Source organism: Solea senegalensis, linkage group LG11 (assembly GCF_019176455.1).
Source record: "Solea senegalensis isolate Sse05_10M linkage group LG11, IFAPA_SoseM_1, whole genome shotgun sequence".
NCBI lineage: Eukaryota > Metazoa > Chordata > Actinopteri > Pleuronectiformes > Soleidae > Solea > Solea senegalensis.
The window spans coordinates 7,014,501-7,039,490 of NC_058031.1; the positions used below are offsets into that span (position 1 = coordinate 7,014,501).

Consider the following 24,990-nt stretch of genomic DNA (forward strand, 5'->3'; position numbering starts at 1 on the left):
TAACATGGGAAAACAAGGTGTGCTCAAAGTCTCATTACAGCTGGTTTCTAATGTGGGACTTGGCTCGCAATGGACAGGTGAAACAAGCTCAATGATGACAGAAAAAAGTTTCCTGTAAATCTAAAAAAGTTTTATTATAGTGTATGTCAGACATGAAATATGATTTATACATAACAAATTTGATTATAACAATTTCACTGCTTTTTGCTTGTGAACTGTTCTAAATAAATCAAAATACAGTCCTTGGCATGAATCATTGCCTCTTAAAAATACAAGTTGAAAACCATGAGATTGTAAAGCATTTCTCCAAAGTTGTTAATTAACTAAAGCACAAGGACAACACATTTCAGATTTTCACATATAAAACTGTATTTACAACCATAATACATGAGCTTTACATCTGTTCAACTGTGTCACATCATCACAACTACAGTGTCAAGATAAACTGTGGAAGGACCCAGAGTGTCAGATCTACTTCCCTGCCACTTTGACCAATCTTCAGGACCTCAGCTAATACTGAGCCTGGTCAGGTAGTGAAGGTTGACTGCAGTAAGGTAACTATGGTTTTATGTCAAGATTTCAATGGCATATATCTGTGTTTTCATCACAAATTTCTTCTTCTGACTCCATCACCCCAACACAATCTGAAACTCAGGTGCCTCAGTGAAAGAGAATGTTTTTATACTTGGTGTTGGGGATCTGATCTCGGCTCTTCAACCTTCTCACTGCTTCTCTCATGTGTTTGGGCTGAAGAGGTGGTGTATCTCCCCACTTTTCACAAACATCCAATGCTATAAGCACAAGAAAACAAGATTACATGATCAAACTGCAGGAAAAAAGTCAGCTTATTAATTCATACATCTGAAACTCACCTTCCTCGACAATTTCCCCAGCAAAAACCTTAGAAATACCAGACATGGCAATTACTACATTCTGAGACACTGATGATCCTGTTATGGACTGGATCAGCTGGAAAATGAGACCTTAAATTAATTTGATAAATTCAAATATTAAATACACTTTGACCAAATCTATAAGCGACATACCCTCTTGATGGCCGCCTTAGGGAAGGCAGAACGTCTGTACATTTCATAGCGATTCAGCTGCTCCTCAGAAAAGGATGACACCAGAACCCTAAAAAGACACAGGAGAAGCAGGATGGTTGAGTTTTGCACAATATTTAAGAACATTTTATAGAATCGTATTTGACTCAAAATAAAATAGTCTTACTGCATCTTTTGTATTTCATCCTCATCCACCTTGTGGCGTTTCTCCTTCTTCTTCTCTGGTTCCACCTTCAGCCTTTTAGAGGCAGACTGACCAGATGTTCCTTCCTCCTCATCCTCTTGTGTTGCTGTCTCCTGCACAATGGAAGATTACATTGTTTAGAGTGATTGAAATACAAACGAGTCCCTTTTTAAAACTAAATGAAACTCAACTCTTTAGCTCTGCTGTAGAGCCAGTCATTTCAAGTGCTGATGAAACAATTCGTCATTGATCAAATAAGGTAAACAAAAATAAATCCAACCTTGATCAAATATAAAGTAAAGACTATAGAGATCTGCTAATTTCAGCTTTCTCTTTAACCCAGTTAATATTTAACGTTGATTTTTTTTGTTTTACTGTGTGGCTATAGTTTAGAACTATTTAGGCAGTGTTCCTGTACATGTATAAAGTATTGTATGTGTGGCTATTTGACGTTGAAAAAAAGATAATGAGAATAGTATGTCCTTTGCACAGCTGCAATCAAATTTTCTCTGGCAGAACAATACATTTTAATGATGATGAAGTATCGTGTGGAATTTGGTAAGTTTCTTATATTTTTGCTGAATAGTTAATGGTCCCCCACCTCCCTAAAAGCAATTAAGCATCAAACTCACAGGTTTATCCTCCTGTTTTAACTGATCTTGTGAGGACGCGTCTTTGTTTTCCTGTGCAGGTGGTGCTGTGGCAGATACACCTTCAGTATCCTCAGATTTTTGGTGCTCCTCAGTGGCTGAGGTCGTTCTCTCAGATATGTCATCAACTTTGATCCGCGCTGGGTCAGCCATAATCACTCAGTTCCCTCTAACGATGGCTCTGGAAACTACCAACGGGTTCATTATTGGTTTGTCTGACAGTGGGCTTTCTTCACAGCCTGTGACTGGAACCATACACGTTTTACATAAAAGCACCAGCAAATGAGTCACTTTCACCACAGATGCATCGAAAAGTGGACAAATAAGAATTAAATACGCTCTTACCTTTTCTGTAGCCAGACGTCAACAAAACGACAAGAGCTAGGCTAGCGGTGGAGCTAACCTAACGTTAGCTCAGTAATTGTTGTTGGGTTGTAAAGATGTGAACGTGTGAACCATTTAAATAACCAACAGTAACACATTCACCATGTGATTATATATATATAGACAAAAGTCCAATGAATATTGTGAATTCACGCCGAGCACATCACTAGGCATATGTGTAATGATAGCCGCAAAGGCTATTTTTGGGCTAGCGCTTGAATATCCGTTTCCGCTTTGAACAAACTTTATTAACATGGGTAACCAAACACCATGGATGCCAAACACTGGTTGTATCAAACACAGTGATAAAACAGGTCAGTACAACAAAATCTAAAAGAACATGACTGTATATATGTTTTGTAATTACTTGTAAAGAAAAAAAAAGTGCGGGGTAAATATAATGTTCTATTTAACTAATTTAACAGTTTACTCAATTATCCCCACTCAGACTGGCAGACTGAAATGTATATTTAAAATGAAGTTTAGCCTCTGATTTATGTTGACAACTAACGATGCAGATGAAAGAAAAACAAAAAAACCCAAAAATAGTAGTATTAAAAATGCTAGGTTTAGAAAGTTGCTTTAGACCAGAGGTCAAACTCATGGTTAAACACATTGTTATCGTTAACTAAATATAGTTCCATGTCAACACAGACACTTTGATTTTGGAATGCTTTGAAATATCTATCATTATAATCATGATAGAATGTCATGATATAAGTCATATTGCCTACCCCTACCTAATTGTTGCTTTTTCCCCAGAATAGTTTTCACTTGACTGAACTAGATGCTCGATGACCCCAAGGTCAGTTGAGTTTGAGACCCCTGCTCTGGATACTAGGAGAGGACAACAGTCGTTCCTCCAAACCAGCCCTAACACAAAATGTGGAGGGCCCCCGTTTTAAAGGCTTTATGATAAATGTATTGGATTGGCCTGAAACTAGATGCTTTTCAGGATTACAACATCCTTTTTTCAAAATAAAAGGTTAAAGCTGCGTATGTACAAACTTCAGCCAAGTATACAACCCCAAACTGAGAGCAGTGTCCCTTAAACTGGAAATCAGTGATTTTTTTATTATTTTTTTTTTACTCACATTGAAAGTTTGATTTATTTGTTCATGGACAGAGTTGTTCAGAAATTAAGCTATTTGGACTTACAGATGTAGAACTTTACATTTTTAAATTTAACATCTCTTATCTAACCATACAGTAACAGAGTAATGAGACATGGTAGTTTTGTTTATAAAGCACTTAAGGTAGAATCAAGGTGCTGCAGAGAGAAACCAACCAACACAGAAACAAGATTGAAAGAACTCATAACATTTACTTTTAGGTAAAAATATGTCTTTATAAAATGATAAAGGAAGATAAGCTATACAACTATTGGGGTGATGTGTAAATATTTTAAATGATAAAACGTGTAAAAATATTAGGATTTTCCGCTACTATTTTCTGTAATGTTTTATTTTGAAAACCAGCTACTGGCAAACCCAGCTGGCTTCGTTTTCGTGCGTTTACCGTAACGTCTACAATACGCGAGCACTCTCAATTTCAACCCTAATGCTTTAAACTACGCAGAGACGAGTTAGTGACTGATGGCTTGACCGCGGTAACACAGCGGACGTGTAAAACGTCTGTCTTTTCCTTTATTTAGTTTACACAGTGAAGCTCAGGCACCATCTTGCTTACGCCCATCCACCTCTCCTATGAGGCAGCAGGGGCGGGTGTGATAGGGATTGTGTATGTGTGTGTGAGTGCGAATGGTTTTTCAGATTTGAGCAGCAGAAAGAAAGGGCAGTTTCGAGGAAGTGACGGATTAGGCTCGGGGGACTGGTCATAGGAAGTTTGCTCGATGGTAGTGCCGCGCTGCTGAACCAAACTTTTCCCTGTTGTGAGCGCTAGCGGCACCGAGGACCGGCGTGGAAGGACCCAGCGTCGGTGGGAAGTACACCGAGGAATCCATCTGTTGTCGGGAGAAAAGAAGGAGTCACTGAGGAATTTCACTCCTGTTAAAACAATCCCCTCCCTTCCCCTCTCCTTATTCCCCCCGCGCCTCCCGTGTGTGTATTTTTTTTATTTTTTTTTATTGTTTGGATTCGTGATGGGGAAGGAGCAGGAGCTTCTCGAAGCGGCGCGCACGGGGAACCTGGCCGCTGTGGAGAAGCTTTTATCCGGGAAGCGACAGTCAGGAGGCACCGGGAGCGGGTTGTCTGGAGCCGGTGGAAGTAGCAACAGTGGTGGCCACGGCGCCTCCTCTCATCCACTCTCCAGTCTGCTCAGGTAGGCTCAGGGAAAGGGAAGGAGAGGCGGGTATACCTGAACGGGGACCGCTCCCAACGTTGTCCCCGTCTATTATTATACTATTATTTATTCACTCATTTGTAGTACTTTCAGTATCACTGTCCAGTGATAGAGTAATGACTTTGCATGGTCAAACAAACAGCCTGAACCAGTGAAGCGTTGAGGCAGTGGCATGCTTCTTTGTTAGCTCCCTGCCTGCGTTACTGTAATGAGCAGAAAAGAGCCTGCGATACAACTGTGCAACTAAACTGGATAAATGTGCTCCAAAGCCGCCCACGGTTTCTTTACACACCGGTGCACACATGTTTAATTAATAGCCTACGCAAATAGTCTAGACCCGAACACTCAGTGGTGAAGGAGAAGAAGAAAGCCAGATGTTACAAACGCACTTTTTAACATTATTACTGCAACTCCTGGTTAAAAAGCAGTGTGTGTTCACCTTAAAAGGCAAAGACATTGGTGGGGGGCAACATTTCATCCATTTAATAGATGGTCTGCAATGCAAGGTTATTATTTATTTGTAATTTACAGATAAGAAGGCAAACTACAGCCAATAGAGTATCTGTCTGAGTGTTAAGAATGAAATGTGTGATTTGGAGTGATGGTGAAACAGAACAGGACTTTTTTTTTTAAATGGGAGATATTAAAATTGGCTTTGATCCATGTTGCTGTCCTGAAGGAGTAGCCTGGACAGGCCTTCTTCTAACATACACTCCTCCTAATGTTCTGCTGCAGGGTAATGTCAAGTAATTGGATGAAATAGATCTGATAACTTTTATTTTAGTCCTGCACATGTTATCTCAATTAAATACACTCACCGCAACAGGGTTGTTCAATTTCCCTTGGGCTGCGAACGTATTGTTCGAAAACCATATGATGCAGTTTCATGATCATGATGAGCCATTGTGATTTATGTAATGTTTATACCCAACGAGAAAGAAAAGAGCAGCCTCATTGTTAAGAATTCCTTACTAATGTCATGTGCTATATATAGAACTGCAGAAGTGAACAATAGCTGGTGAAGTTGTGTTGATAGTGCTGCATGTCATTTCTATTTTAGTATTGACCAAATGAAGGTGGTCAACTGTCACTCAAAACGGAGTATTGCTGCTGTGTGAGCTCTTTTCCAGCAGCCAGCATCATAGGGGAAAGTGTTCAGGCGTAGCTCAAGGTGATGCAGCACCATGTTACTTAGTACAGGCCGTGCAATGAACTCAAGGTAATTAAATTAAACCCTTGCAATCGGAAATCCCACATCCAATTCAGAGCGTCATGCAGTCAAGGCCAGGTCTCACAGATCTGTGGGCGGACTCAAGGGCCCGTTGTGTCATCTGCTTGGATTTGAGCAATCAATGTTTGGCAATGATAGCTCTCGGAAATGATTGGCCAGGAAATGAATTAACTAATGGTAGGTGGACTTAACAAGCCTTGTTGCTTTTAAACACATGGGCCCATTGGACAGACTATTAGAATAAAATAATTTGCAAGATTATTGACCTCAGGAAAGCCTTGGGAATCACTGGCATTGTATACATTTGATTTCATTTGCATTATCAAAATGTCGATACTTGTAAAGGCATCACAGTGGATTTCTACAGTGGCACCAGCTGGCTGTGTGTTTTTTTTCTTTGACCAGAATCTCTTTGTACCCTATTAATCATCCATTGTTGCAAATTTAGGGTTGTAATCCTGTCAAAGGAGATTTCATCTGTAGGAATGACAGGTTTCTTCATTACATTTACATACTGTGTTGGTTGTATTGTCAGTGTGAGGAGAGGGATGTCTGTTATTTAGGTCACTGCAGTGTTTTTACTTTTATTGAATGAATTTTCTGTTGATGTTTTTATGTATAGTAGCACATTGGGCCTTATACGCCACCACACAGGCTGTGAATCACATTCATTAATAGTCTGTGAAGGTGTGTTGTGTTGTTGTGTGTATTTCCACTACATTTTTAGTGTTCCTCCTCTGGAATGGGTTGCATGTCAAGACCTGTCGTGTTTTTGTAACCAAGCAGTTGTTGAGCTCTGCTCTGCGGAATGCCTACTTTCCCAGGAGGCTGTATCCAAGCGGGAGGATCGGCACTGACCCCTGCATATTTAACACTGTCACCCAAAGCATTTGTTTTGAGGTGCTCTATTAACACCAAAATGAGCTGGGCAACTCCCCCGAACCTTTAGTACCACCATGCAGTGGTAGCTGCAGTTTGGCTGATGTCAGAATCATTTTACAACAACAAAATTGTGTTGAAACATTTAGTCAGTTTTGTGGCTTATTTAGGGGAAACATGCATTGCTTTGTGATGACGTTTGCCAGACCTCCGGACCATTTTTTGATCCCAGAGGTCTTCACCTCTTACCAGCACTTCCTTGCCCAGGTTGTCCAAACACAGGCAGCTGCTGTGGTCTGACCGGAGGTGAGACAAGTCCCTGGCAGGGAAAGTGCCTGCCCACTGTGGGGAAATTAACAGAGGAATGCATGGAGTTCGGGACATACACCCTGAGAGCTTAGCCAGATGTGGGCTCTTCTCCCAGCCTCACAGTTGTGTCTTTTGACCCACTGACAAAGTGTGGAGTGACATCTTTTCATATTCATATTAGTTCTTTTAAGACTATTATATACTCTTTGGTTTTAACTAGAAAATTGAGCCGTCACTTGTTTAGAATTGGACCTCCTGATTTGAGAAGCCTCATTTAGACTGTTTGCCAGTGCAATAGGCAGAAACAAGTAGAGCTTATTGACAATTTTGGTGGCTCTTGAAATTTTGTTTAGCCGTTTTCTAAATACATTTCTGTCTGTGCGAGTACTTGGTTTGCATTTTAAGTGGCTTTGGCTAAAATCCAGACGATTGCATCCCATAATAGTCCCAATTTCTGGCTCATCCCAGGGAAAGCCGTGCTGCCAGACTGGTGTCAACTGAAAAAATATCTGCTGCATAACAAATAGCACTTGCTCTCATTTAAAGAAGTAGCTTGTAGCTTCTCTGTTAATAAGATCTGTGTCTACTCAGTACGTTCACATGGCATTAGAAAAAAAATGGAATTACTGTGTTTTTGTGTCTTAATACAACCATCACAGAGTTGCACTGAAGCTGATCCGAGGTCTGAGCGTGCTGCCGCCACACCCTCTACACCATATCATTTCAAACTGCGTCTTACTGTCAGTGTCTTCAACTGCTTTTGTTTTATTTAACAACAGTTAGTCTGCCAGTTCATTGACATGATGCTACAAAAAACAACAGTATTGTTTTAGTCCGACTAAAACCAGACTTGCAAGTAAACATGTTAGTCTGGCTGAGAAAAATATAATCGTTTCTCAGTGGGAGTAACACACCCAGATAATACAATTTAGAGTCAAATTACATTGTATATTGACTGTAAGTGTGAATATGAGCGTGAATGTTGGTTTGTCTCTGTATGTTGGCCCTGTGATGGACTGCAACCTGTCCAGGGTGTACCCCGCCTTTTGCCCTATGTCAGCTGCGATTGGCTCCAGCGGGGTGGCCCTCATGTGGAGGATAAAGTGGTAGACAATGAATGTACTCTATATCAAACCACTGCTCTGTGCATACTACACAGGGCTTTGACCCAGAAATAATATGAAGCCGGTAGACTGAAGAAGACAACAAAGTGAGGAAAACATGGTGAAATCTAGGCCACTGTATTTTTGGCAGGTTGAAGAATTAAATATTTTGAAGTAAATGGACAGTAGAAAGACAGAATGGCGTCTCACTCCGAACCAATCAGTTGGTTTTTTTGTCTGTGATGTAGTATGTCAAGCAGAAAATGCATAATATGAACACGTTGAAGAGGGACATATCACTATCTAGCATAGTTTACCCACTTCATTTAGTAAATACATTTTCCCACTAGCACTGTACACTGGGACTAAGACAGTAGTCCAAATAACTGGCTAGAACTAACTCAAGCTAGAACCAAAGCTTGACTTAACTGTGTATGGAAACATACTGGGATCATATTGACTTATTTATCCACATGGCAGAGCCCCAAAATGCTATTTTTGGAAAACGGGTCCCAGGAGGACAAAATCATCTCAAAACGCCACTCTTGCGCCAATATGCAATTTTGGGAAATGGTGATGTCAGTGTTCGGCATTATCTTCTTCTCTTTGTGTTTGGGGTTTGTACACAGTGTGCAAGCTTTGAGTGCTTGCTCCACATTTTTTTCTCCCTTTTTGGGGTATTTCTTAGGCAGCATTACAGCAGCACATACATAGACATTATATAGGCAGTATTTATAGTCGCTTTTGGGGTTTTTGTGTGTATGAAGACATTTCTTGAAACAATGCTGTGTTTACATAAAAATTTTAAGAACATAAACAAAAGACAAAGCTCATATAGGAAAGTTCTGTTGCTGTGTAAATGTGAAGGTGCACAGTCGGACTTGGGATGGTGTGTTTGCAGATGCCATGTTCACAGTGGGAATTTGACACCTTGCTTCTTAGTTGTGTTTCACAGTAGCTATTAGTTCATTTAAACTTGTCTCACAGCTCACTGTATGTGCAGCCACAGTGTAAACAAGGCAGCTTCCATCACGTTTACAGCAATGGCAAGGGCTTCACGTTATGACTCTGTAGCTAATCGCTAGCATACACCAAGCCTGGAATTCCCATGTCATTTGTTGTTGACCTCTGAACTGAGAGAAACGCTAGTCCGACACAGGAGGGGAGTGGTGGTCGCTGGGAAATCTAACACCAATGTGTTAGCATTCCTGGAGCATCTGAGTTTGGGATCCTCCGCTGTGCATGTTATGTTTACAGCCTGTGTTTGCATAGTCTGAGAGTAAGGGCTTAGTAGCACTGATGAGTTCCACATACGTGTGTGTGTGGTGGGAGCAGAAACTTACAAATACAGTTTTAGTGTCCATAATAGTCTTTATGGATCTGCTTTATTTTAAACTAGTGGAGGTGGGCTAAAAATATTTTCATCCAAGTGGATTCATGACAAGGTTCCCCAGGAGTTAGTGCAATAATGAGTTATGTTGTTATTATTATTATTATTATTATTGTTATTATTATTATTCACTCCAGGTGTTCTTTTTTTGATTCTTCTATCCATGCAAAAAATGTTTTCTACCTTTTTATTTTTTCATCCTTGTATCAGAAGATACAGCGGTAAATGTTTTGATTGTGTGTGGTAATGCTCCATCATTTCATCACACAGTGAATGTTAAACTGAAGCTTAACATTTTTGTTTTTGCACATCAAATTGCAGTATCGCTCCGAAAAATCACTATTAGATCTTTTCCCAGAATTGTTCAGCCCTACTGAAGAGCAAGTTTTCATCTTTCTGTGCTAACAGAAAGTTACTCATGTGTACAAGCAAAACAGTAACACACAGACATATTTACTGACTCCTCCTCCATGTGCTTGTTGATGTGAACTCCGTTTCACCCCAGTCAGCGAACCTTGTGATAACAAATGGAAAAGATAAGTCGTGTGTGTTCCTGTGTTGCGAGTATGATTCTTAATATGGACTCGCACAAGAGCAACAACCCTCTTTCCTGCGCAGGTGTTCATAGCCCTCGACCCAGACGTTTTAGCCTGTCTGGCGTCTTCTCCTTTCTCTCACTTTCTGCTACTCTCAGCAAACTTCTTGCCCACCTGCTGGGCCAAAGCCAACCTCCATTCCACCCACAGACATCAAACATGTTGCACTTGGAGCCAGAGTTCTGGCGCTGCCCTCTGTATGTTCACAGGAAACTGTTTAGCCAGGGTATTTTCTAAAATTCCCCCACACTCTGCTGTTTCTGCATCCTTATAAAAGAAGAACAATGTGGGCTGGAGCTTTTCTTACCATGACTAAGCACTAATACTCCAAAACACCACTCTGTTTTAGTTTAAAAATGCCTGTATTGGGCTAAAGATTTGCCTTCATTCCACACAACCTCACTTTTTGCTTTTTGCAAGCCCAAAAATATGGAGAAGTTTGAAAATGCTCCTAACTTTGATTGTTTGAAAGGAGCTGATTTTAAGTCTGGACGGGCAGAAACGAAGACCTTTTGAGAAGTGTGAAAAGCTCCATAACTGTACTTTGAGTTTCACCTTGTTGTCGGCCTCATAACAGAAATTCTTAGTCATTCTTTTTGCCGTTGTTGTTTTTGTAGGGATGCACATGTTAGACTTTTTGCAGGAGTGCTTGGGCCAATAACTGGTACCGATACTTCTTGTGCCCAACTGCATTAAGTCTCTTCTGTAGTTAAATTAACATCATTTTTTGCCTGCTCGTGTCTCGGCAGATGTCGATGTACATTTTCTTCACTGAGCAAAATAAATAAACACAGCAAAAATAAATCGTTGTAGAGATCCATGTAGCTGTTCAGTGGTGTCGGTGTGGGAACTGACAGATTTTTAAGAAGACGGGATTTGAATGAATGTCCTTTTTTTTTGCCCATTCTTGTCCCTTTCTATCTCTATTCTTCCCTTTTCTACATTCATCGCACATTTTCAGCCTGCCATTAGTGCTTCTCATGCCCATCATTTTGATTATTCTGCTGGAGCCTCCTGGACTGCTCTCTCATCACAGACTGTGGGCATATGCAGTTTATTCACACCTCCTGCTGTAACACAGTTGCTCTGTGAGAAGCTCATTATGGAGCGTTTGTGGGCCACATTGAAGACTCAATCAAGGTTTTTTTTTTTCGAGACTGGGAAAACGAAATTTCTATGTCTCCAAGCATCAGCTGTGTTTTGTAGATGTGGCACTGTTATGTTAACGTGTATGAGACGGAGAGACTCATGTGGAGCTGATGGGCTTTATTGGCACTGTATATTTATGGCGTGAATGCAACTTTTGAACATTACTATCAGACCTTACTGAAGGAACGTTTGTGTATGTGAGAGCTGCAACGTTCTGTTTTTTGTTTTTTTTCAATAATTAAAACAAGCTTTTGGATTTTTCAGCTTCTTAAATGTGAACACTCTCTGGTCTCTTTGCTCCATATAACAAAGAAATCATAAAAACTGATTTGTGGACAGAACGAGACAATTCAAGAACCTCATCATTTCTTTACAACATTTTCTGACGTTAGTTGCAGCCCAAGTGTATATTAGGCAGCAGAGCAGGGGCAGAGGGAGAAAAGAAATGTTAATCCTGTTAAACTGCTGAATGTTTTTTTTTTTTTGAGTTGTGTGGAGCTGACGGGTGTTGTGTAAACTCACTTAACAGCGGTTTGACTATCATGGACATGTGTTAACGCCTCGTCATAGATGTGTCATAGACTGCCACTTTGTTGCAACGGCTGTGTCTGTTGCTACTTAACTTGTGATACAGGTTCACAACTCTGAATGTGTCATCCTTTACTACACTCCTACACGATGAGCATGTGCTGCTTTCTCACAGTTGTTGTACTTTGGTCCTAACATGGCATCTTGGGGAGGGAGTTAGCTCATTGCGAGTAGTCTCCATTCGGCCAGGAGGAATCTGGCAGGTACCTCTATCTCTCCCTGCTGAGGAGCAGATGCTCAGGTTGGCTGTTTGGCAGCAAGACATCTGGTTTCGCCAGCCGCCAGCCGTCGGCTTAATTAAGCCCAATTTCCTCCACGGTGGCTGACATGCGCCAGTCACTGCTGGGCTCAGAGCCCTGGGCCAGACTAATCCTCCTGGCAGTGTGGTCCCACCACTAATAGGCTGGAGGACAAATCTGTTTATTTGATACCGATTCACACTCACCTGGGTTCTTATTTGCTTAAACCTACTACTGAATTTTGATGTGCATTGAAAATTTACCTTGAACATCTGTTGTTGTTGTTGTTGAGGGTGAAAAGAAGAATGGATGGGAAAGAAGAAGCTAGAGGAGAGATGAAGACCAGAAATGATTATGTATATCAGCTGTATTTTCAAGAATCAATAACATTTATAACAATTATCACCAACACGATAAAATATGTATTTAAAAAATATTTAATTTTAATGCCACATCCATTTATGACTTCATTTGTGACTCCAGAATACATAAATTATTGTATAAGCCTGTGTTTGTTTGTGAATACTATGAGTCACATTTGCAAATAAGTGCAGATAATGTATTAAAAAAAAAGAAAAATGTTATCCCTCCTCGTCTCATACTGGCTCTGCACAGCACACCACAGAATTAACGCCCTCCCAGAATCTCTTTCAAACTTCAGCTTCATCCCACTGATATTCCCTCAGGGAAATTAAGGATTAGCTCAGCTTTTCAAACAGGAATTCCTCAGCCAGTTGCCATAAATGTGCCCCCAACCAAACCAAATCAACTGTTTTGCCCATCTCCCTGCTATGGGCCAGAGCCCCAGCCGTCAGATAGGTTGGTAGTGAGCTGTAGTAAGAGGATGAAGTGGATTGTCGAGCACCATTCTGACTCATGCCCTTGAGTACCGTGCTGCCAAAATGCTGAGAGGACGTCACACTTTTGACTGCACTTAAAGCTGCTACACTACAGGCAGCACTGCTTACAGCATTTTAATATTGTGAGTGACAGTGGGATTGAAATGCATTGAGCAGACAGTTTCATTTCCTCAGCACGGAGAGACTGTTGATATGAATCGTTATCATCCATTAGTGCTGTAATGTTATGGAAAAACCACAGAGGCAGATAATGTTGTGGTTTATGCTGCATTACACCCTCTGTTGCAGGTTTTGTCGACATGATCTTGAACATTTGGGTTTTTTAGTGTCTTTTTCTGATATTTCTGATCGCGTCATATCACAGTTGTATTGACTGTGGAGTGAAACACAGCACAAACATTTACCTTTTATTCTAGATTTTCTTTGAACATGAGACGTGTGTCTTGTGATACATCAGAAGGTTTGTCTTGCACAACTAAGCAAGTCATTGTTAGTCATTTCTGCAATGGTGCTTAAAAAGCACGATGTTCACTGGCAGGAAATGACAAAGCAATAACGGCAGACCTGTTAATTGTGCACTCTGATAATCATGATTGCCCTATGTGTGCCCTATGTGTTTAGTTGAATTCCAAACTTGTCGTAGCTGCTCCGTTTGTGTTTATGTTTATTTCTTTATGGGGATTTGCTGTAAGCCCTTACATAACTCTTATCTAGGGCAGCAGCTGAAGGTCTGTTTCTGTCTCTGTTTTTGCCTTTTCATGTGTTTACCGGCCATGTGCAAGCCATCTTTGCTTTTCTCTTTACTGCAAATTTGGTTACTGGCGCTGAAGAAATGAGGAGTGAGAATGTGCACTTGTGAAGCCGCATGAGCTGACATGATTAAAAGTCGCACACTCTTCCCCATTTTTTGAAACATTTAAGACGATTGATTTTCTAATTCACGTCAATCTTCATTTGAAAGATCCAATATCGATTCAGTATTTGTATGGATTTCATTTCCTGCATCCTCTACACCAGTGGTCACCAACGTGGTGCCCTCGGGCACCTGGTAGCCCGCGAGCAGCCAACGATTTCACTTCACTTTTCACTTCACCTCACTTGCATGTATCCATATGATCACTGAGTAAAATGTCCTTGATATTGTTTATACAAACTGTGATAATCATTAGGAGTAAGCACTGGAATTAATGTGTATGCAATTGAATGCATAATATTCATCATTTAAATGGTAAATTGCACAAAATAATAAAAATGAATATGGTAGCCCTCCATATTATTCTCTACCCTTCAGGTAGCTCTCGGTCTCAAAAAGGTTGGTGACCCCTGCTCTACACAAACCTCACTATTGTGGTCACGTGAGACTTGACTGTGATATTCTTGGGTGACAACATTGGTTGTGTGAGCCATCTCACTGAGAGTGACAAACATGATGGCGTGTGCGTGTGCGTGTGCGCGCGTGATGCCTCCACTCACTCCATTAGCTCCGATAACTCCGCTTTTAAGCTGCAGGTGGAACTAACGGCTGAATCTGCAAATGTGTTTGTGAGTTTGAACTACTTCCACGCACCATGCAAGATCGCCGTTGTCTTCCTCTGAAGAGCAATATGCTGGACAATTTGGTCATTATTTCAAGCGTCATGTCTGATGTATGTAGGTCGGATATTTTGAATTGAAATGAGTTTTTAAGCTTTGAGTTTGCATTTTATACAATGTAGTTCTGTGATAATCTCTTCCATAACCAAGCAAAAATTGGTTTGAACACTGAGATATCTCGAAATGAATCAAATGGTGACCTTGTGAATCGAAAACAAATTGATTAAGGAAATCAGTAGGAATACCCACCCCTAGTAAAATGACTAGGAGAATGTTGCATCCCTGTGTGTCTGTGCTCTGTCAAGCACATTGTTCTGCAGGCTGTGCTCAAGCCCTCCAAGACACTCATTTAATGAGACAGCTCTGACTATGTAATTGCAGGCTGCTCTGAGCTATTATGGGAGATGCATTTTTAGGGGGCAAAATGGCCATTACTGCGACAAAATCCAGCCACGTGTGTGAAGCAGAGTCACAGAGTTGCAATGAAGCTGATGCGATGGCGGTGAGCATGCTGCTGCCACTCCTCCTCCAACACCAGATAAAACATGGACCAACTCATCCGTGTCTTACTGTGAGTGTGTTCAGCTGCTTTAAAAAAAGAAAAAAACAGCAAATGGTCTGATGTGTTGTTTTCCCTTGATGGCAGCGCTCTCTCACTCACAGTTTTTTTGCCAGAATATCCCAGTAATCATTTATGAAGCTGCTAAATCTGCTGTCGGCTATTTTCCATATCATACGTTGTGTCACTGTAGTACATATAATGTTAAATATCCCTAGATTTTTCTCAGCACTCTATGCAAACATCAACGTGTGACAGGAATCGCCACCAAATATTAACACTCAGCAGTAGATGTTAGACATATTTCCTTTGATTAAAAAAGAACATTATAATATAGATTATCATAGTTCTTACACTTGTTATGTTATTAGCGATAAAACTAGTCAGATGTTCTTTGAAATACTTAAACTTCAGGACACATTATCAGTAGTTCACCCCAGGATTCTCAGACATTCTTCCATTAATAAGTGAATAGTGGGAAAAAAGTTTCTTCTGAAACAAAAACTCTTCCAGTCATATTTGATTCTGTGTGAGGAAAAAACTCTTTTGCTCCCATTCTCTTTCTGTATGGCAAATGACTCTGGTCTCGGATATTTGGTTCACTCGAGCTGGGATTTCCTTGTGACATGATTTATTTAGGATGTGTTAAGGCCTCTCAGAGAGCCTCGCATCCTCGACTGGCACTCACATCTCAGCTGACATCCTTTAGCCTCTTAAATTACTCATTCCATCTCTCTTTACTCTTTACCTCCCCTCGTATATCACTGTCCTCTTTCATTCCTCTCTACAGTGCTGTTAGTAAATTAAAAGAAACAAGCCAATCGGAGCTGACAGCTGACTTCGGCTGTCGTTGGCCAAGTTTTGCAGTTCTTATGCCGCTCTAATGCTTTTTGGCTCAGTCTCCGTGCTTTGTTTGTTGTCTCGCATAATAAAAGCCTGTTCTACTTCAGTGCTTGGCTCAGAATAAACAGATTTGAATTGCATACTTTACTGTAAACGAGACAAAATTAGCGTATCTATTAGCTGCCCCTGGTTTCCTCATTCGAGGCTTCTGCTGTTGGCTCTGTGCTTTATACATTCCTGTCGTCTCACCGGGGTTGGGCTGAGTGTGGTGAACAGCTGTAGATAGAGACTGTGGTGCTGAGATAGTGATCAGAACAGACTCCGTCACACCCACAGGTAGAGACTTTACACAGGGGTAATGGGCAGGCTTTGTTTGCTCTGTGTGTATGCGAGTGTGTTTTTGTGTAAATGAAGCATAACGACAATCTTCTCTACTTTTTGAACAGCATCTGGAGAGGCCCCAATGTGAATTGTGTGGACAGCACTGGATACACCCCCCTCCACCATGCTGCCCTCAATGGACACAGGTAGATCAGTGATAAATAATCCATTCCAAGTGGTTAAAAACATCATTAAATACACGTTTAAGTGGGTTTTTGACAAGTTGTTTAATCAGTATTCACCCCCCGAGTAAAATTATTTTGCAAGTTTTGTTTTTTTAATCAACAGCTCCGAGCAGGTATTGGTGAAAACACAAAACCTGGTGATAATTTCTCCTCCATCTGCTTCACTTCTGGCAGAACACTGCAACGTGAATTCATTTTCAGGCCATTAGCATAACTGTTAGCCATGAATTTTATAATTTTTCGGGACCGAGCTCAACATTTTTTTTCAACTGGATCAATTGAACGGTTAATTTAGAGAGGGACGTCATTTTTTTGACCGTACTGTTACTGCACTCCATGTTACTACATGCCTTTTTTTTTGTGTTGCACATTTTTCACCTGGGAGAAAAGAAAAGGTGTTTTTTCTTACCCCAGTGTCGTCTGTGTGAAAATTGTGATGAGTATGCCCACTTATTTCAGTGTAAATGAGCCTTAAGTATGGGAATTGGGAGAAATGTCTTTTTGTTACAGCCTGGTTCAGTCCCTCTCTTTATGGTCTGCATTAAATGAGCTCTTCCCCTTACAGGCAGTCGCCCCACAGGGGAAGCTAAAGCAATTGATTGACTGTTAATGCTGTTAACGACGGGGCTTTTTTGTATTTATTAGTGTGGTTTACGCTCTTGCTGTTTTCTGACCGTTCGTGTTCCTTTAAATGATCCACAGTGAGGTGGTGGAGGCACTGCTGCGAAACGAGGCCTTAACCAACATTGCTGACAACAAGGGCTGCTACCCTCTCCACCTGGCTGCGTGGAAGGGAGATGAACATATCGTCAAACTGCTCATTCACCAGGGACCTTCGCACCCTAGACTCAATGAACAGGTCTGACACGGCATTTTCTCTTCTGCCTTATTTCTGCTGTGTTTGTTTGTGCGTATATGTTTTTTTTACAGTTCTCTTTTTTTGTTTTTCATGCAGTTTTAACTCGGGTGATAATATCATGAGTTGTGAAATGACGCGGGCACTGAAGTGATTTGCTTAGAGTTTGTGTGTCTGCAGGAAACACATTAACACCTTTTTACAGTGAACACATTCATTGAGCGCTTGTAGTTTATTTATTGGAGTGCTAATTGTTTAGTCAGCACCTAAAGTTGATCATTTCTCCACGTAGTAGGTGTTCGCTTATTGTTATTGTTAGCTGTCTAAATTCTCAGTATCTGTACTGGGCTGACAACGGAATTGTTTAATGGGATATTGGAAAAGAAGAAGAACACTCAAGACGAGTCGTTAACTTTAAAGAACACTTTGATGCTTCAATAATCACAGTCAACATTCTGTAAAGAGAGATGTAATGTTAGTGAGGGCTGCAAATGTCAGCCTAGCAGTCGAAGTATCGACTGCTGAAGTGTAGTATCGGTCACAAAAAAGCCATCCCTGATTTATTCATATTATCTTTTCTTTTAGCAAAAATGTGACTTGTTTTGGCTTAAAAAGTCTCTTACAGCGTGACATGATTTGTATTTGGAAGAGTGCATTATACTCAGTGCATCGTGGCTTTTGAGCGCCGTGCCTGTGTGAGAAACGCTTGTTTGCTCAAACCATTTTAACTGTTTTAACTCATGTGTTTGATATTTTGTTTTGCTTACCTCACAGAATGCCCCCCAACATCATCTCAGTTCTGTTTGGTTTCAGGAGAAATGACCCATTATGAGTAATAATCACATTATCTAATCTAAGACCCTCAGATTAAAGCTTCTTGGTCTCATTTTGTGTCATTTCTCCATGCCTGTCCAATGACACCTGATTGTACATTAACTCAACTCTGATTTTGTTTTAATTCCTGCTTTTAATTTAGTTTGTTATCATCATTTGTTTGTTCATTGCTTGTCTGAACCAAAGCCATTGGCCTATCTTTTCTTTCTCCCTCCCAGAGCTCTGTAGACCATAAAGAGTTCAAACGCTGTGGGCCCTTTGACCCCTATATTAATGCCAAGGTGTGTACACACGGTGCTGCTGCCGAAAAACAACATTTCCTTTATTGCTGTGTTGGCTTAATGTGCTTGGGATTGGTTTTCTGCTGCTGCTGCTGCTGCTGCTGCTGCTCACTGCTGCAGAGATATGGGGGAGGCTTTTAATTCCACTGGCTATCATCAGTGCATCTCTGTCCTCTGGCTTTCTACCCATGTTTGCTTGTGATCTCCAAATTGTTGTCAAATGACACTGTATTACAGCATGCCCTCCACCACAGATGTTAATCTTTTGTGTGACATGTGACGCTACCCATGTACCAGCCCCTTTGTGAGCAGGGTCAGGAATAATGGCCAAAAATGCCCCAGAAAGCTCAGTAAATGCTTTTCCCACTGTGAATCGCTTCAGTGAATTGTGAGATGTTTTCAAAAATCAGTTAAATCAATTCAAATATAATATTGACTTAATCAAACTACTGCTACCCTATCAATTAAAACTCCTAACAGCCATTAAGATTAGTTGCTTACAGCAAGTTGTCTGTAAAACCTACCCCCAGAGTGCTGCTGCTCACTATACAGTTTCACAATAATTGCTAAAAAGATTTTCTGCTGAATAAGTATGTATAAGTAGTAATGACCCATTTCTGTATTATGACAAAGATGAACTAGAATAGTGCTCAGAGCAAGAGTTTCTCTGCTAAGATGACCACACCATCCAGAACAGATTAAAAAAGGAAGTGGAGGAAAGAATTGCTCACTTCCTTCGGTCATTTCCCACTCCTACACAAAATTGTATGGACATGGATTTAGTAGGTATCAGAGATGGCAGACTTCACCTCATTCACGCAACAAGCCTCTGGCGGCCATATTGGCAAGTGTGGAAGCACAAACAAACAGACAGACACATAGAGCCACTAAAAACAATACTTCACTCCCACTCACGTGGGGTGACGTGACTTAACCAAACTTTCTATGGGAAGAAAACGTATAGGAGATAAAGTTTTAACAGAATAGAAAAAAGATTAAGAGATAAAATCTCAACTTCTGACGCTTTCTGACTCACAGTATGAAGTTTCTGCCACTAGGTGGTCTCTTAGTCAAAACGACATGCAGTGTGGGATTATGGGAATTGTTGTCTTGTTCTGGCATTTGCACTTGGGCCGAAGAACGTGCAGCAAATGGCCATGAGTTGTGACAAATACACACAATAACATGAAAAAAACAAACACAGAAGACGACTCTCCATCTCACTAATAATATAGAATATTTCCTTCTCTCGTTTCATGGGGTTTCACCCTGAAAGTTATAGCAGATGTTGTCCTTATGTTAAACAATACAAATGAAAGAGTCCATTACTTTGAATATAAACATGCAAATAAATACAGAAATATAGATTTTAAGTGTGCTGGATAAATGTTGGCTAATGTAATTGTCGTCTTAAGATGTTTTCAATCGGAAATGTTACATAGTACATCTTTATTTAAACCATCGTTAAACTCATCAGATGCTCCTACTGGGAACAAACCAGAAGGTTGAATGCCACTTATACTCGTTATCTTTCATTATTACAGGTATATTTATGTTTCACTGCTGCCCTACAGATACAAAGGGAATCCCCACTCACAGCCTGTCTTCATGAGTGGGATGCCAGTTGAGGCAACACTGCAGAACTGACAGTGTCACTGCCTCTCACAGTTACAGCAATGAGAAGTGTGAACATGCTCTGTGATTTTGACTGCAGAGCTGGAAACTCACCCGGGCCCGTGTTAAAAGTTGCAGACTATTTTTGCGCATGTCACATTTCTCCGAGACGAATCCTCTTACTGTTTGGATTGCATGGCAAACTTTTAAGCATGCTAAAATTGTATTATCAGGGTGTGAGTTTTCCTGCAGTGGCTGCATTTTTCTGACTTTGTCTTTTTGCATCGAGTGTGTGAGTAGGTTAAGTTTATGGGTCATGCAAGCACTTTCAGCACTACCCGGCGACCATGAGAAATTGATTCCCGGTTATGAATAAATCAAAAGACATGGATGTGGCGTGGTGACTGTGGCCCTGGTTGTGGTCATGGCTGATGGCATCATGTGACTGAGTGGGCGGGGTGCATCGTGCCCTCCCTCACATCACACCCCAGGACCAGAGAGGATGGGAGCGTTTCAGCGCACCAGTCTCTTTGCATCAGCATCAAAGAGAGACGTCCGTGCCATGCATTTCTGTGCGAGTGTGTAAATGGGAGAATTTGCCCCTCCTCCTCCTCCTTCCCCTCCTGCTGCCAGTTTGTGCCCCTGAGCTTGCGTTGCTGGATGAGAAGAAGAGGCGGGATGTTGTCATAGTAACAGTGTCACGGCTTATTGGCTGTACGTGGTACAGTGGGTAATGGGGTGGTGTTTGTGTAGCATAAGCTATAGCCAGACATGAAAGGTGTGTGATGAGGCTTGAAAGGCTGGAAGAATTGGGGCATCGCTGGTCCCTGTTTAGGACATTAAGGGAATTGGACTGGACTCGGTCCAGTTCTGATCCTAGTCCAGTCAGTCAGATTAATGTTCGTGCATCACACCTCTTTGCTGTCTCTCCTTGATAGTGTCCTTGGTGGGTTAGTAACTTTAAATGTTTCAAAGGCGTCATGATGAACGTCACATGATCTCAAGCCTGCTTCAAATTCCATATCCTGATACAGGGAATGTGATATATTGTGATGCTATAAGCAAGGTGATATATTGTGATTTTTGTGACCTTAATAATTATCCTATAATTTTTCACATTTGGACATTCTGCAAAATGCATGTACAAATGTCAACATGAGGAAAACTGGATATCTTAATCAAATGTGTGAGTATTCAGGAGTCTTGGTTCGACAGATAAGTGCTTGTTTTTATGTTTTATTTGACCTAATTGTTGTTGTTAATTAACATATTTCCAATCACCACTCTATAATAAGATGTAGCCCTTGGTTTGTTCTGACTCGTCTCATGCTACCTTTCACTCAGGCTTCATTTTTCTATATAGGTCACATGTCTTTTACAGTATGTCTTTAGATGAGATCCACTGACTCAGATGCGCACGCGTTCTGCAGCAAACATGAACTCTAACAGCATCATGCCCTGCACTCCCAACGAAAGAAAAACTGAAGCTCCAGAAAAGTCAAATAATATAGTAAAAATAGGGGTGAACCCAATAGTTATTCATGGATGAATCGTGTGTCTTCCTGTCAGACTTGGTGTGCACTGCAGTGTCTCAGAGCACTGACTGACGTGAGTGAAAGTTTCTGATGGCAGCAGCAGAAGTAATTTCTGTGGACATGGTCACCTCATTATCAAGTGGAGCAGAGTTTTCCTTCCTTCCTCAAGGCACGTTGTTCGCTCTCTGCCAGTATGCTCATTTATCCCCTCTGTGAGTCACGTCAGTGTCCAGGTCTTCCCTCAACTACTTGGGCCTTCTGCTCTCTGCTTTCTGCTTGTCCAACCTGAAATATTGTGCCATTAAATGGCCTGAGAAGCACTTTTGCTGTCTTATCGTACCATGCCTTAATATTTGCTCATTTCAAGCTTCTTCTTTGTAAGTTGCAGCCAATAGAGTTGCCATGCCATGGTGGCAGGAAAAGCTTCTGCAAAAATGAACAGTGTCGAGCTGTCAGAGTCCCCTGTCCACTTAAAATGCACAGACGGTGAGCAGAATATCGCATAACTTGACAGACTGAATATATCTGAGCCTTATCATGCTCCCTGGTTCTTTTCACCAGTATGGAAACGGCCAGAGTGGACGTTATTCCAGATCTGATGTATTCCGACTTGTTCAACTTTCTTCCCTCATCCTACCTTAGAGAATGCGTACACATCGGAATTAAAGCATGTAAAATAAACAAGACATTAGAGCTGGCAAGTGTTGGACACATGCAGGATCTGTTTCCTGCAGGGTCCTGTTGCTCTGTCTTCTGTGATACCTTTATTTTCTCTCAGGATGTTTGAGTTTCTAATAAAATGGCCTCCTGGGGTACAATAGCTTCACTTTTTATGAATTTGCCCAGAAAAGAGTCAAGTTGTGTGACATACTATATTGTCTTGGCAAATATTCCGCCGCTGATATACGTCTATGGATTAGAACAGCGCGGCTTCACGCCAAAATGGCATTGTATTGTGTCGCAAGGCAGGATTGCGTGACGTCTGCTTCTGGTGTTCTGTTGGCAAGAGATGCAGAGCTGGCATCTGCTGTAAATTGTTGTGAAGTTGCATTTGGAAAGTGTGCACCATTGAATTAATCCATCCATTAGCAATTGCAGATTTTCTTTGAGGGTTACCGGACCAAGTGTAATGTTGGAAGTAAAATTGATCTTTCCTGTAAGAAAAGGGAGGAAAAAAAGTCAGCTGTACAGAGAGTTACAATCTATGGCAGGAAGCCAGTCAGTCATTTCATTACATTACAGTTTATTGTGGAGTGCGTGACAGTGTCCAAGTAAAAATCCATAATGAGAGTTGGCATATACATTTTAATGGTTTCTCTTCATTTAATGCAAAGAACACTGGGCACGTACAGGCCTCCTTTAACAAATGTGTTGAAACACACAGTGTGGTTTTATATTTGTATAATATTAGAATGTAGCAAGCAAAATTCTAGACTTCAGATTGTAAATGTAATCAACCAAGCTCCACACGACTTATTCTGTGTTTCTCTGCATCGGCGATCTGATTTGTTTAATATGAAGACAGACGGAGGCAACTGTAACACTGCACTAGTAAAGTGAAGACATCCGCGTTGGCTTATGACTGAAAATATAAGGAAGTGCCCATGCAAAGTTTCAGAAGTATATTGTACTGCTGAATTCACACAGAGCCTGTTTTCAGATGAAGGATGCGGCATAAAAATAACATTCCATTGTTTCTGTTTATTAAGACCAAGAGGCAGAATAATCACCACAAGTTACATGCTGCAGCTTTAACCCCCCCCATGTTTAACATTTTCAAGGAGCATATAAACATTTCATTAAGTGCTTGTAAACACATTAAAGTGATTGTTGATGTTATCCCGAACCCATAAGTGGAATATGTGTGTACATAAGTGTGCAACATAGATACTGAATGATTATACAAACAAAATTTGTTGACAAAAAAACAGCTCACAAACACACAGAGATAATGAAAATTCCATTATCCATGTTTTTGGATATTACTCTCCCAAATTGAAAATATCCTACCATGCATGTGTGTCCTATGAATACCCGCAGACCCGTGGGATTTCACATTGTGACAGTGTAGTGAGGATGGGCAGCTCTTTGGCACACCAGTCACAACAGCTGCTCTGCTCACCACCACGACTACACCACCACCAGGGGCGAGGATGGCGTAACCGCTGCCTCGCTCTGCTGCCTGCCAGTGTGTCACGTGACAGAGGTCACTAGTCAGACCACGTTACCGTCTCCACACTCCAGGTTGTGAGAACTCGAACATCCTTCATCGTCCGCTCCCCCGCTGTCCCCTTCCCCGTCAAACTATTCTGCAGCATGAAAACACAATGCAGCATAATCTCCAGATGTTCCCAGTTAGGGCAGATTCTATCAATCAGCAGTAGACACCAGTGGAGATCTTAATCTCTTGCCTGTTTGACCTGCACGAAGGTCTAAATCAGGATGAGGTTTTATGCGGTCTGTGCCACCGCAGCAGCAGCAGCAGCAGCAGCGGCGTTACAGTAAAGACAGGATTTTCAGAGAAATGTGCACAGTCCAGGAAGTCTTAGCTGTTACAGTAAGGACACTAATCTCCCGTTCAGCATGGCTGCCAGTCACTGGTGTCATTCTGCCAGACAGTCTTCAGAGGAGGCCTCGTCATCATTTTTTTGATTGTTTGACTGCTCACGTGGTGGCCTGTCGTGGGATTTGATCTCACTGTGACTTTTTTATGTTTAAGAATTAGAAATTGTTGCATTATAACCACAAATTATTTTTGGTCTAACAATGCTTTGAAGAGGAATTTTCTTGTTTTTTTTTTTGTCTCTGCTTATATTTTATTTATTGTGCCATGTTTACTTCTTAAAGGAAAAACAAAAACACCACCAAACTAAATGTTTGCATCACTTGTCTTTCGCCCTGGACAACTGAATCGGAGATCAATTTTTAAAGCTGAAGTACACACTTCATCTCTAACACTTTACAGTAACAAGATATTTTTGAATTACGGAAGTAACAGAATGCTAAGAACTTCTTATTTCTATAATTATTATTAAATAATAAGTAACAGCTTGGCACTAAAAACAGAAAATGTCTGTGGAAAATGTCTAGCTATTATATCATTTAGAATTCTAATTAATACTAGATGATGCTAGAAATTCAGTAATAACTAGTAATAAGTAATGTAATAACACACACAGGATCTCACACACTTGTATGACACAGATATGAGTAACTGTGTCTGGTGAGATGTAAATGCATGTAGCTGCACATAAAATTGTCTTTCAACATTTCTAAAAGCTGAATCAAACAAATACTTAAATTATGAGTAAAAATTCTATCTAACTTCTAAAGAAGCTCCTGGTCTGTCTCAGTTGAAATGAAGTCTGAAAGATTTAGTTAG

The 24,990-nt window shown here is 40.9% G+C and overlaps 2 protein-coding genes across 3 annotated transcripts in view; one reads left to right on the top strand and one right to left on the bottom strand.

Annotated features, from left to right (window-relative positions):
- Positions 1 to 115: 115 nt before the first annotated feature.
- Positions 116 to 2,511, bottom strand: taf11 (TAF11 RNA polymerase II, TATA box binding protein (TBP)-associated factor). Its single transcript, XM_044037789.1, has 6 exons — positions 2,244 to 2,511; positions 1,881 to 2,086; positions 1,231 to 1,361; positions 1,047 to 1,134; positions 873 to 969; positions 116 to 791 (listed from the first exon to the last, which is right to left on the bottom strand). Exons 2-6 carry the CDS (start codon positions 2,049 to 2,051, stop codon positions 661 to 663), a joined length of 618 nt encoding a protein of 205 aa, XP_043893724.1. The 5' UTR covers positions 2,052 to 2,086; positions 2,244 to 2,511; the 3' UTR covers positions 116 to 660.
- A 1,312-nt stretch (positions 2,512 to 3,823) lies between these two features.
- Positions 3,824 to 24,990, top strand: part of LOC122777729 (ankyrin repeat and SAM domain-containing protein 1A) — a 34,920-nt gene continuing 13,753 nt past the window's right edge. Inside the window, exons 1-4 of one of the 2 annotated variants that reach the window (XM_044039146.1) lie at positions 3,824 to 4,562; positions 16,369 to 16,449; positions 17,191 to 17,347; positions 18,397 to 18,459. In XM_044039146.1, the coding sequence (XP_043895081.1) occupies positions 4,384 to 4,562; positions 16,369 to 16,449; positions 17,191 to 17,347; positions 18,397 to 18,459 (480 nt within the window). In that variant the 5' untranslated portion in view covers positions 3,824 to 4,383. The remainder of the gene's footprint in view (positions 4,563 to 16,368; positions 16,450 to 17,190; positions 17,348 to 18,396; positions 18,460 to 24,990) is intronic. The other variant, XM_044039148.1, reaches the window with a different exon arrangement.

What these genes read in the sequence shown, in the direction of transcription:
- taf11 (XM_044037789.1), bottom strand. Translation starts at nt 2,051, where the DNA reads ATGGCTGACCCAGCGCGGATCAAAGTTGATGACATATCTGAGAGAACG. An exon ending in TAAAACAGGAGGATAAACCT is followed by an intron (nt 1,362 to 1,880) that starts GTGAGTTTGATG and finishes TCCATTGTGCAG; the next exon opens with GAGACAGCAACACAAGAGGA. An exon ending in TGGGGAAATTGTCGAGGAAG is followed by an intron (nt 792 to 872) that starts GTGAGTTTCAGA and finishes TTGTGCTTATAG; the next exon opens with CATTGGATGTTTGTGAAAAG.